The sequence below is a fragment of the Pelodiscus sinensis genome, chromosome 20 (assembly GCF_052426305.1).
Source record: "Pelodiscus sinensis isolate ZL-2025 chromosome 20, ASM5242630v1, whole genome shotgun sequence".
In the NCBI taxonomy this organism is placed as follows: domain Eukaryota; kingdom Metazoa; phylum Chordata; order Testudines; family Trionychidae; genus Pelodiscus; species Pelodiscus sinensis.
Window position 1 is genome coordinate 18,336,614 of NC_143071.1, and position 12,152 is coordinate 18,348,765.

General features: G+C 48.8%; 1 protein-coding gene across 2 annotated transcripts in view; it reads right to left on the reverse strand.

Moving 5' to 3' along the window:
- JPT1 (Jupiter microtubule associated homolog 1) overlaps positions 1-12,152 on the reverse strand; it is a 34,292-nt gene that overhangs the window by 5,318 nt on the left and 16,822 nt on the right. For both annotated transcript variants that reach the window (XM_025178164.3, XM_006136413.4), the window contains exon 4: positions 10,636-10,660. In XM_025178164.3, coding sequence (XP_025033949.2) covers positions 10,636-10,660 — 25 coding nt within the window. The remainder of the gene's footprint in view (positions 1-10,635; positions 10,661-12,152) is intronic.

The following is a 12,152-nucleotide window of genomic DNA, read 5'->3' on the forward strand; positions in this document are numbered from 1 at the left end:
TTGTGGAATGAGCCATTATGAGCGGCAGTGACCTACCCGCACCCTCGTAGCATAGCTGAATGCAGGAAGTAATCCACGAGGATATACACTGCGCCGAGACTGGCAACCCTTTCATTCTTTCTGCCACTGAAATAAACAATTGAGGTGACTTACGAAACCCACACATCCTATGTAAAAAGCCAATGCCCTCCTAACATCCAGGCAGTGCAAAGCCTGTTTCCTGGGTGATGTGTGTGGCTTGGGGGTAAAAAACTGGTAGGTAAATATCCTGGGAGAGATGGAAATGTGAGACAACCTTGGGTAGAAACCCTGAGTGTGGACACAACCTCACCTTGTCTTTAAAGAACACCGTGTAGGGTGGTTCTGAAGTCAGCGCCCTAAGCTCTGACACCCTCCTGGCCAAGGTAATGGCCACTAGGAAGCTACCTTGTAAGACAAGTGCTTCAGCGAGCAGGATGCCAGAGGCTCAAATGGCAGCTTCATAAGGGCAGTCAGGACCAGGTTAAGGTCCCAAGGCGAGACCGGCGGTCTCTCATATGGCATCATCCTGTCAATTCCCTTCAGAAACCTTTTAACCATAGGATTAGCAAAGATGGACCTCTGACCCTCCCCGGGGTGAAAAGCTGCTATAGCCGCCAGGTGTACCCTCAGAGAGGCTGTGGCCAGGCCTTGCTCACGCAGGTGGAGGAGGTACTCCAGGACAGTCAGGATCGCCCCTTCACCCGGAGCGAGCATTCTGACCCCTAGCCACAAGGTAAACCTCTTCCATTTAGCCTCGTAAAGAGCTCTAGTGGATGGTTTCCTACTTTCTAACAGCACCTCCTGGACTGCTCTGGAGCAGGCTCGCTCCGTAACCGAGAGCCACTGAAGAACCATGCCACAAGGATGACAGGCTCAGGTGGAGTGTTCCTCTAGCCTCGCAGCTCTGCGTGCTTAAGTCTGGCAAGAGAGGTAGCCTGAGTGGTCTCTCCACGGTTAGGTATAACAGGGTGGTGAACCAGTGTTGGCGAGGCCACACCGGCGCTATCAGAATGGCCTGGACCCCGAACCGCTGCACTCTGATGAGCATCTCATGGATCAGGGGGAAGGCATAGAGTAAACCTCTGGGCCACCTGATCTGCAGCGCATCGCCCCGAGAACCCAGACCGTGACCCATGTACCAATAGTACTCCCAGCACTTGGCATTGCTCAGTGTCGCAAACAGGTCCAGACAGGGAAACCTCCACCTTTGGAAGACTTTGTGAAGTATGTCTCGCCTTAGCACCCACTTGTGTGCCTGAATCGAACAGCTGAGCCGGTCCGCTAGCCCGTTCCTGGTCCCTGGGAGGTGAGACGCCTCTAGGCAAATGCCATGGGCTACACACATTTCCCACAGTTCCCAGCACAGGGGAGAGGAACGCACCCCACCCTGCTTGTTGATATAATACATGGCCGTAGAGTTGTCTGTCAACACCGCCACCACCCTGTTCTGTAAGTGGGGAAGGAACGCCCTGCAGGCCAGCCTGACCACCTGGAGCTCCTTGATATTTATATGGAGGGGAACTTCCCCCTGGCAACCACATACCTTGCGTTCTGAGGCTGCCCAGGGGTGCTCCCCATCCCACGTCCGAAGCATCCGTGACCAGTTGCACCAATGGGGACGCTCTGGTGAACTGGACTCCCACACACACCCTGCCCTCATCCTTCCACCAGTCTAGTGAGCGTAGGATCTCCTGAGGTATAGTCACCACCGCATCCAATGGCGACCTCAAAGGGTTGTGTGCTACTTTGAGCCACCCCTGCAATGGGCGCATGCGCAGCCTGGCATGTTGGCCACATGGCAGCGTGTACTTATGTGGTCCTAGGAGCCTCATACAAGTCCTTGCCGTCGTAGTGGGAAACTCCTGTAGCTCCGCTACCAATGAGCGGATAACAAGGAATCTGCCCCTCGGTAGAGACGCCTTTCCCGCGGGCGAGTCTAGATGGGCCCCCACGAAGTCTATCACCTGCGTGGGGTCTAATGAGGATTTGACGTCGTAGGCCGAGGCTCCCGAACAATGCCCTTGCCCGTGACATGATCTAGCACCTGTTCGAGACGTGCCCCTTAGCAGCCAATCGTCCAGATATAGAAACACTTGGACCCTGTGCTGCCGCAGAAACGCGGCTACCACCGTCATACATTTGGTAAACATCCTTGGGGCTGCACACAGCCCAAATGGGAGGACCGTAAACTGGAACTGGTCCTGTCCCACCAGAAACCATAGGAACTTTCTGTGACTTGGAAAAAAATCAAAATGTGGAAGTACACATCTTTGATATTGAGGGCAGCATACCAGTCCCCCTTTTGGAGCGATGGGATGATGCAAGCCAGCATCACCATCCTGAACTTTGCTTTTCTTATGAAGGTGTTCAGGTTTTGTAAGTCTAATATGGGATGCATGCCCCCCTTCGCTTTGGGTACCAGGAAGTAGCGGGAGTAGAAACCCTTATCCCTCATCTCTGGGGGCACTCTTTCTATAGCCCCTAGTGCCAGCAGGTTGGACACCTCCTGCCAGAGGAGTGTCTCATGAAAGGGGTCCCTGAAAAGGGACAGGGAGGGGCTGGAGGGCAGGGTAGGAAAGGAAGGGGATAGTATACCCCTGCTTTACCAGGTCTAGGACCCAGCGGTCCGACGTGATCTTTGCCCATTTCTGGTTTAAAAAAGATGGTCCCCAAAGGGTGGATAGATAGGTGTGACTGATACTCTGCTCTCCGGCATACCTTCAAAATGAAGGCTTAGTCTGGTGGCCAGGTGACGGCCCTGCACCTCTCTCCGAGTCCAACCGAGGACCTCTACGCCTACCTCTAAAAAGGTCGGGGCGGCTATTGTTGCGGCTCCTATCAGTGCTTTGCCCCCACTGAAAGGGTCTGGGATAGCTTCTAGCCTGTGGGGGGGGGGGGGCGGGGTGTGTATCCCTAGCGACTTCAGTGTCACTCTTGAGTCCTTCAAGCTATGAAGCTTGGAGTCAGTCTGCTCTGAAAACAGGCCCGACCCTTCAAAAGGTAGGTCCTGGATAGTGGTCTGCACCTCGGACAGGATGCCGGACACTTGCAGCCATGCACTACACCTCATGACCACCCCAGTAGCCATAGTGCGGGCAGCTGAATCGGCCGTGTCCAGAGCCGCCTGGAGGGACGTATGCGCCACTGCCTTGCCCTCCTCCGTCATGGCCCTGCACTCTTGTCGGGATTCACAGACTTTAAGGTCAGAAGGGACCTTAAAGGGATTCAGGGGGAAGCTGGCTGCCAAACTTTTGCATTGACGCCCACGTGTTAAAGGCATAACACCCCAGCATCACTTGCTGGTTAGCTATACGTAGCTGAAGGCCTCCCATGGCGTAGGCCTTCCGGCCAAGCAGGTCCAATTTCTTAGGCTCTTTCGCCTTTTGGGGTAGGGCCTGGAGGCCCTTGATGCTCCTCCTACCCCGCAGCCTGCACTACTATCAACCCCCGGGGCTGGATGGTTGAAAAGATGCTCGTGCCCCGCTTGAGGTACGTAGTACCATCTCTCCACACCTTTCTGGGTCGGCGCAATGGAGGCTGGTGTCTGCCACAGGGTCTTTGACAGCTTGTCCACCGTTTTATTCAGTGGGAGCACCACTCGCCCAGGGCCTGTTGCCGTCAGAATGTCCACCATAGGATCTTGGTCCTCCTGGACCTCCTCGTGCTGGACCGCTAGGTTAACCGCCAACCTTCGGAGCGGCTCCTGGTGCACCCTTGCGTCCATTGAAGGAGGCTGAGGTGCGGAGTCCGCCAGAGCCTCGTCCAGCGATGACGATGAGGACTGAGGGACTACCTCTTCCTCACAGAGCTGCACCTCTGATTCCCCTCCGGCTGAGATGCCCATCAGGGCCAAGCGCAGCTGGGTTGTAGCCTCCTGCCCTTGGCCAATTACTTGAGACCTAGGCATTGTCGCCATGGACAGGCTCTCCTCAGGCAGAGGAGCTCTTAATGGGGTGGCTGATGGGGCACTACTCTTTTGGGACGACCCAGCCACCAACACCGTAGGAGGGGGCCCCGGGCCTGGTGGTAAGTCCAGGGCGTCCAGAATGGCCACTGGGGTTGTCCCTGCCACTGCTGCTGGTCCACTGAGTCCCAGTGACCCAATCTAACAGTTGAACAAGACCTATGATGGGAATCGGGACCTGTACGATGACCAGGCTGATGTCACCGATTCAGCCTCAGACTGACGAATAGTCAAATGCCGCCCAGGGAGGAGCCGATGATGCTTGCACCCTTTGCTGCGCCACCAGGGCCGATGGCTTGCCCCTGTGTTCCACATGTGGTGCCAGCGGGAGCATAAGTGGAGGCACTTGCTGCGGCAGTACCGTGCCCAGCTGCATTTGGCAGACCGGTAAATAACCAACCGGTGCTGCCATTTGCTTCTGCACCGCAGTCTGTTGCGGTACCAGTGCTCCAGGGCGTGAGCTGGGATCGGTGCGGGGAGAGGTAGCAGCGTCGGTGCAGTGCGGGGAGAGGTAGCAGCGTTGGTACAGTGCGGGAGACTGGTGCCGAATAGGCCGTCGGGTGCCCAGGTACTGGGGCCATCGGTGCCACAAGCGCACTTGCTACCAGTGCCACTGCTGCCGGATAGAGGACCGGGGTCGAGGCTGGTGTCTGTCCTGGCTCCGATGCCGGTGCTCTTGCCGGCACGGGGAATTACTGCTGGTGCTGGGCCGAGGCCTGCACCTCGCCGAGAGAGTCCCATGGCCCAGCTGTCAGAGCCTGCTGGGGGGTGTTTGAGCCCTGCATCGGTGTGGTCTGCCCTCTCCTTCCTCCATGGCCATCTCAATGAGGTCTCAGGCCGCCTCAAAAGTTTCTGGGGTGGAGGGAGGATGGACCTCCCCTATACCCATGGGGTGCCCCGGGGTCCTACCCTTGTCTGGGCTGTGCCTCTTTTTTGAGGCCTTAGAAGACAGGTGCCCCTCCTTAGGGCACACCTTCTGGTCACTCCTCTCCATTGAGCATCCCCTCGAGCCCATGGAGCCTCTTGGCACTGGGGACTGCGACCTATGTCTTGGTGCCTTATCGGCCTCTGACTGGTGCTTTGCCAACACAGGTGCCGCTGACGGCACGCAGCGGACAGAGTGGGGGCACTCCTTGCCCTGGGGCTGCAGTGCTGACTCCATTAATAGGAGTTTCATCTGGGAGTCCCTCTCTTTCTTGGTCCGGGGTTTAAAAAACTTACAAATAGAGCAGCTTTCTTCTTGATGGGCTTCTCCCAGGCACTTCAGGCAGTCGGAGTGAGGATCTCCACAGCACATAGGTTTAGAGCAGGAAGCACAGGGTTTAAAGCCCTGAGGCCCTGGCATGCCCTCCCCTCACAGGGGAGCACAGCGGGACTCTCCCTATCTAACAAATTACACTATTTACAGTACTTAACAGCTACTTAACTAGATAAATTTGTAGTTGTAACTATAGTACAACAGATAAAGGAAATACAACTGCTAAGAGATAGGCTAACAGCCTGAAAGCATGCTCCAGCTACCCTCATGGGCGGTAAGAAAAAACTAAGGGGGTGGAGGGACCAGCAGGGGTATATATGCACCGGTATATGGTGCCACTCCAGGGGGCTCCTTGCTGGCCCTATGGATACTGCTAAGGGAAAAAAGCTCCGGAATCCGTGCACGCAGCACGCGTACACCTAATCAGAATGGACATGAGCAAGCACTCGAAGAAGAATTCATGCTCTTGCCTCAGTAGATTCTAAAGTTGGTCTCAGAGTCCACCACTGCAATGCCAATTAAAATGCATTAGGAATGGCTCATAGGAAAACATTTAGGAAAACTGCATATTAGTCAAGGGCATTAGATACTCTTCCCACACTAACATTTGCTGTAGTATAGTGATAGAAATGTAGCCGTGTTAGTCTGGGGTAGCTGAAGCAAAATGCAGGACAATGTAGCACTTTAAAGACTAACAAGATGGTTTATTAGATGATGAGCTTTAAGTGGGTCTGGCCCACGAAAGCTCATCATCTAATAAACCATCTTGTTAGTCTTTAAAGTGCTACATTGTCCTGCATTTTGCTTCATTTGCTGTAGTGTTATCAGATGTCAAGCCCATCCCATAAATCTTTCCTCCTTAAATGGAAGTTCTCCTAAAGCCTTTAAGGAGAAGTCCTTTCAGGAAATGTAACTTCACAGCTTTGCTGATCTTCCAGAAGCTAAAGTTCACTGGTGTGGAAAGTGGCACTAAGGGAAGTATTGGTTTAAAGAAACAAATGGGTACTTGTTCTAATCAGGAAGTGGGCTATTTTTGTGTAAATGTAAGAAGGTGTGAGGCAATAGACTTCACCTAGACCCTGGAGAAAGAGATTATCCATGATCAAAGGCATCAATGGTTTTCCATATTTACATGGACTGTTTTGCCAATAAACTCCTGCTCAGCAAAACTAGTTGGTAAAGACTTTAAAGAGAAGACTATTTACTTGAAATAAAGAGGTGTGAAGTATCACTTTATTCTTGAGTGTTGAGTCATAGGTACATTTTTAAAGCAATCTGTTTTTAAAAGAGCTCTGTTGGTGTGAAAACTACATGGGAAGAGAAATTTAACTATATGGATAGAATCAACCAAATGCCATTCAATACACAAAATTTGAACTAGAATACAGAAAACTTACAGTTATAGAAAACAAATTACAAGTGCTGTTTAATTTGATGGTAACCATTTACATCCTACAAGGATAGGTAAGCTGTTTCTAACTGAGTACCTTCTGGCTTTTTCAAATTATGAAGTCTTGGTTAAAGCATCTAAGAGGTCCCTGCCAGAAAGATACTGAATGAAAAGCTCAGATTAAGAGAGCTGAAGCTAGATCTGCTTGGTCACAAAGGAACTAAGATTCAAGTTGCCAATGCCCCTAATGACACACCACAAGGCTTTCAATGACATCTAGATGGAGACACTGCATATCAGATTCTTAGTAGGAAGCATACCTTTTAGTGCATAAATAGCAAGGCTAGTCAGATAATAGTCCAATGAAGTTGGAGTGCGTGACCGGGGGGGGGGGGGGACCGGGGGGGGACGACCTACCACATGAAAAATATAATGAATACACATGAAACCTAGATTTTTCCAAGATGCTTTTTAAAAGGTTATAAATTGAAATTGCTATTAATATTCATGTACTCAAATATAAATTCCACCTAATTCTCCTCCTTGAGGAGGATGACTGTTAAGAGTCTTAAGGGGCATAGTAGACACCATTGCCCTAAGGAATCACAAACAAATCCCTACTGTTATCAAGTATCCATTTGGCTTAGTGAAGAAATCTAAGCTTTAATAAAAACATGAACCTTATGAATGCTTTTAAAGTCTTTTGGGAGTAGATTCATGTTCAAATGTGGCTCTTCAAATGTTCAAACCCTGTCCAATCAGAGGACAGCATTAGGAGCTGTTTCTTCATTGTGGACCAGAGTTGCAAGTGCTATATTTTGCAGGTAGTCACTGACTATTAAACAGATGTTGGCAACAATCACAAAAAGCAAAATACATGACAACTACCTTCACTCAGACTTGAGATGTTCTGCAAAGACTATATTGTGCACTTGGCTCAACAGCTATGCAGCCAAAAGTGGTCTTTTAAGGGCATATATACTGAACAAGAAGCTACAAAGAACAGCAAGATTTAGTCACATTTCACTTAATTCTGAATTTTCTGTAGCAATACAAATAATGTCCTTTTATAAACAAAACTCAACTTAATATTTACAATCTCTGAACTTAGTATCTAAGGTGTCAGCAAATTGTTCAGAAACTGAAGTCACTTACAGAGCTTCATACACACTGATTTTGAAATCCTGGTACAGGAAGTCTCAAACTTCATTGTACCGTGACCCCCTTCTAACAAAAATTACTGCACAATCCCAGGAAAGGGGACTGAAGCTTGAGGCTGCCCAAGCCCCACTGCTCTAGGCAGGGCAGGAGGGGAACCTAAAGCTGAAACTCCAGGGCTTCAGCCCCAGGCAGGGGCCCTGTAACCTGAATACTGCACTCCAGACTGATGCCCTCAGGCTCTCTCTTTAGCCCTGTGTGGAGGGACTCAAGCTTCAGCCCCAGAAAGTCTAAGTCAGCCCTGGAGACCCCATTAGAATAGGACTGCACTTGCAACCCAATTTGGCTCTCAAACTATGGTTGGGACCCCACTGTCCTAGTACTAATGATTTGTGGCACTCAATTAGGGATGCTAAAGAGGAGTCTTAGAAAGCATCACAACTCCCACAGTCAAAGATTTATTTCATTTAGGTTAAATAAAATGCAGGGATGAAACTTGGTGCAGTACAGCAGTTGTATCTAGGGACAGTCCTTTTCCATCCCCATTTCCCCCGTTACATGGATTTCAAGTAGGGACACAAAAGTGCGTTTGCAAATCTAACCATGTAACCACTAAAAATCACAGTGGTTACACACACTGTGGACTCTGCAATATAAAGCTTATTTAAGCTTTATACTGCAGAGCTTGCAGCAAAGTCTCCTTGAGTGGGGTTGCTGCATAATTGGGGGGGGGGGGGGGGGAGTTAGAGACACTGACAGGGGCTGCTCCAGCAGGCTCTGCGGGGCTGGAAGGACTCCCTGCCCAGGGCAGATGGGGAGCTGCCCCAACCCCTTACAGGTCAACCTTTATACATCCCTAGTTTCAAGTTAGCTCGTTAGTGCCAAGAAGCCTGCACTCGAGACTAACTTTACTGTTGGCAAAGGAACATGCTCAAACCCAAATCCAATGGGTTAAAAACAAGGACACAGGTATTCTACAATTAGACTTCATCTACATTAATAATATGGAGATATACCATCTCATGGAACTGGAAAGAACCTTGAGAGGTCATCGAGTCCAGCCCCCTGCCCTCATAGCAGGATCAAGTACCATCCCTGACAGATTTGCCCCAGATCCCTAAATGGTCCCCTCAAGAATTGAACTCTCAACCCTGGGATTAGCAAGCCACTGCTCAAACCACTGAGCTGTCCCTCCCTCCACATTCTAGCCAAGCACAGCAAATATTCAAGTCATCACCCTTTTGAAAGATCCAAGAGGTAGTCACAGGCTAGATTTCACCACTAGTATCTGAACAAGATATATGATTCTCCCCTCTCCCGTAAAGGATGCAAAAGGTTAACCAGAAAGCTGGAGCAAGACCCTCCCCCTGCCACAGGACTCCAGCCCTCCACACTTAACAGGTTAGCTTTTTACATGGGTATTAACTCTTACATCCCTAATAGTTCAACTTTCAGTTAACCGATAAGCTGATGCTTAGCGGTTTCCATTTCAGTTAAAAATCTTCCCTCCCAGCTGGCTCCCTGGGAGTGGGACAGGCATCTGGAAGCCGGTACATGCCGGAAGATGGCTTATACTATAAGGCGCCTAGCGCATGGGGCAGACTGCCATGACCAGTGTTTCCTCTAAGATTTTCCATCTGTGAGCGGGGTGAAATGTGTCTTGTGCGCTGATGCTGATGTCACATGTGCTTGGTCAGATGCATGCCACACATCAGTTACTATCAATATATGTTAATAAGGGTTGCGGGAGACAAAATTAGAATGCTCATGCTACAAGCTGATGGTATCTTCTCTAACTGTTCTGTAGTACCCATAGTTCGGTTTGTGTCATTAAGATGTGGAATGTAGCAGGGCATCCAGCCAATGTCTTTATTCATACTTCTGTTACAGGAATCAAATTTGTAAATGAAGTTAAGTTCTAAGGCTTCCCTGCAGAGCTGGCTTGTGAAATTGGCCAGAAACAATACAGTGACTTTGAGATCCATTAAATGAGTGCCCAAGCAAGTTAAAATGTTCCCCAACAGGTTTCTGTGTGTTGCCTTTTTGGATATTTGATTTTTCCAATAATTTTTTTGGTAGAAACTGTCCAATTTGGCCAACATACATGGCAGGGGATCATTGCTGGCATATATCACTTTAGTGGATGTGCAATTAAATGAGCCTCTGATATGGTGGTTTGTGTGTTTAGGACCTGTTATGGTATCGCTTGTATAGATGTGTGGACAGAGTTGGCACCAGAGTTGATTGCAGGGGTGTGTCCCTGGATTAGTATGATAGAGGTGTTGGGTGGTTAGCAGCCCCACTCCCAGCGGCAGCAGCAAACCACCCGCCCCACCTCTAGTAGCAGCAGCCGTCCTCCCTGTGGTCCTGGCAGCAGCCAGAGCAGGCGCCTCCTGCCATGTCCACGTCTCCACCCCAAGGCCCTGGCCATGGGAGCAGCCACGCAACTAACCTTCCAGGTCCAGGAAGGGGAGTGCTGCTATGCAGCTCTCCAAAAGATGTGGGCGGGCTCAGAATTTTTTGTATATGGCCACACAGGCACACACCTTAGAGGGAACACTGGCCATGAGCCCCAGAGCCCTGTGGGGCACACAAGTTTGAGCCCCAGCCACTTCCAACCCTGGCTGGTCCAATTCAGCCTGATGAAGCTGGCAGGAGACACACCCCTCCAAAGTCATGCCCAAGCAATCTTGGACAGGCAGGTGTTAACTATTACAATTTTAGTCATTAAAAACTTATTTATATCCATATTTCCTTCCAACACTTCAAATATACCAGAACTCAATTCCCCCCCCCCACCCAAGACTTCTATAGATTAGCTATCAGAAAGGGAGAGTTACTTACCAAGAGTGTCACCAGTTTCCCCGCCCTAGAAGAAAAAACACACACGTTATTTCCCTTTACTCTGCAATGCATTTTTAATATTAGATACAGTAGGAAGCACTGAACACCGGGCTCCACCTAGCAATGACTGCTAAACAAGGCTAAACAATATTTCTCTATACCTAGCACAGCCCTCCCAGTTTTGGGAATGAAGAAACAATGTAACAGCTACCTCTGAAATGCAGAAACAGGAAGCAATATTAGGATGTTGAATTTTCTAGATCAGATGTCAAGGCAATACTGTGGATAATGCATGCTGAAGAACCACTATTGCCACTCACATCTATGGAGGTGGTCAATTTAAGTAGGAGTCTAATGTCAGTCAAGTGATCAGGGAAAGGGGTTAGATATATCTGTTTTTTAAATACAGACATGTTCATTAATAAGTGTATAATGGTAAAGACTGACTGGACATAGATGCCAACGCACCCTAAAGACCAGAGTTATAATGACATGGAGAAACCTGTATTGTGCTCGTGTGCAAGAAGCAGACAGGGCACTCAATCCAACACTGTTCATCTTAACACCTTTCACTAGAAAATTCACTTTGAAAGCTTAAGTTATATTTAAAACTAACCTGATAGCTAGAAAATGTGTCGTGGGAATTTTCAGCCCCCCCCCCCCGAAAGCATACCCTTGCTGTCTCAAAGGTCATTTAACTGCATGTGAAGTGGAACAAAGTGATTCTTACTGAGCTTACATTCCACTCAGTCCCAGTTACATTTTCTGAAACAGCTCTGAATTAAACTTCCTTACTTGCTTGAGCAGCTTTAACACCAGGTTGGGGCCCAACATGAAACTGTTGCTGGCAATCTATAAAGTACTAGGTCATTTCCCTGATGCAGATCAACCCATTAACAGTGAGATAATGAATCTTAGAACGGAGAGCCTGTTGCTCAGGTGTAAGCTGACAGCTGCACTGACGTCAACAGAATTACATGAGACAGGCTGAAGCATGTGTATGCACCTCTTAAGTTCTAGACAGGACTACACTATAATCATTTAAACTGCTTGCAGCTACAACTACTGTTCAAGTAAAGCATTCTGTGAGAGGAATGATATTGAAGAGTCATCTTCTTCATGCTACAGAATATATAATGAAATTAAACATATTAGAACAAACAGTTTACTCTGGTTTTCTGCTGTAACCATCAGATGAAGTTTATAGCTGTTACGTTCCAGTTAGCAAGCAAGATGTTTCTACACTCACAAGTCTCATTGTGAATCAAAAAAAGTCAACTTTGTCTGTGACTTTAGATGCCATTTAAATATGAATAACTGTAAGTCTCTACACACTTATCTGTTTTATCAAACCTGGGAGCTACACTTTGTAGTTTCTTTCCTTGAAAGCTATTGGATTTTAGGCTGCATCTATGAAGAAATCTAAAAACCAGTCAAAGCCTGCTTGAGCCTCTCCAGTTTAGCTATGTGCACAGAAGCTACTGTTCTAGGTCTTATTCTCCAGGATTTGGAATCAC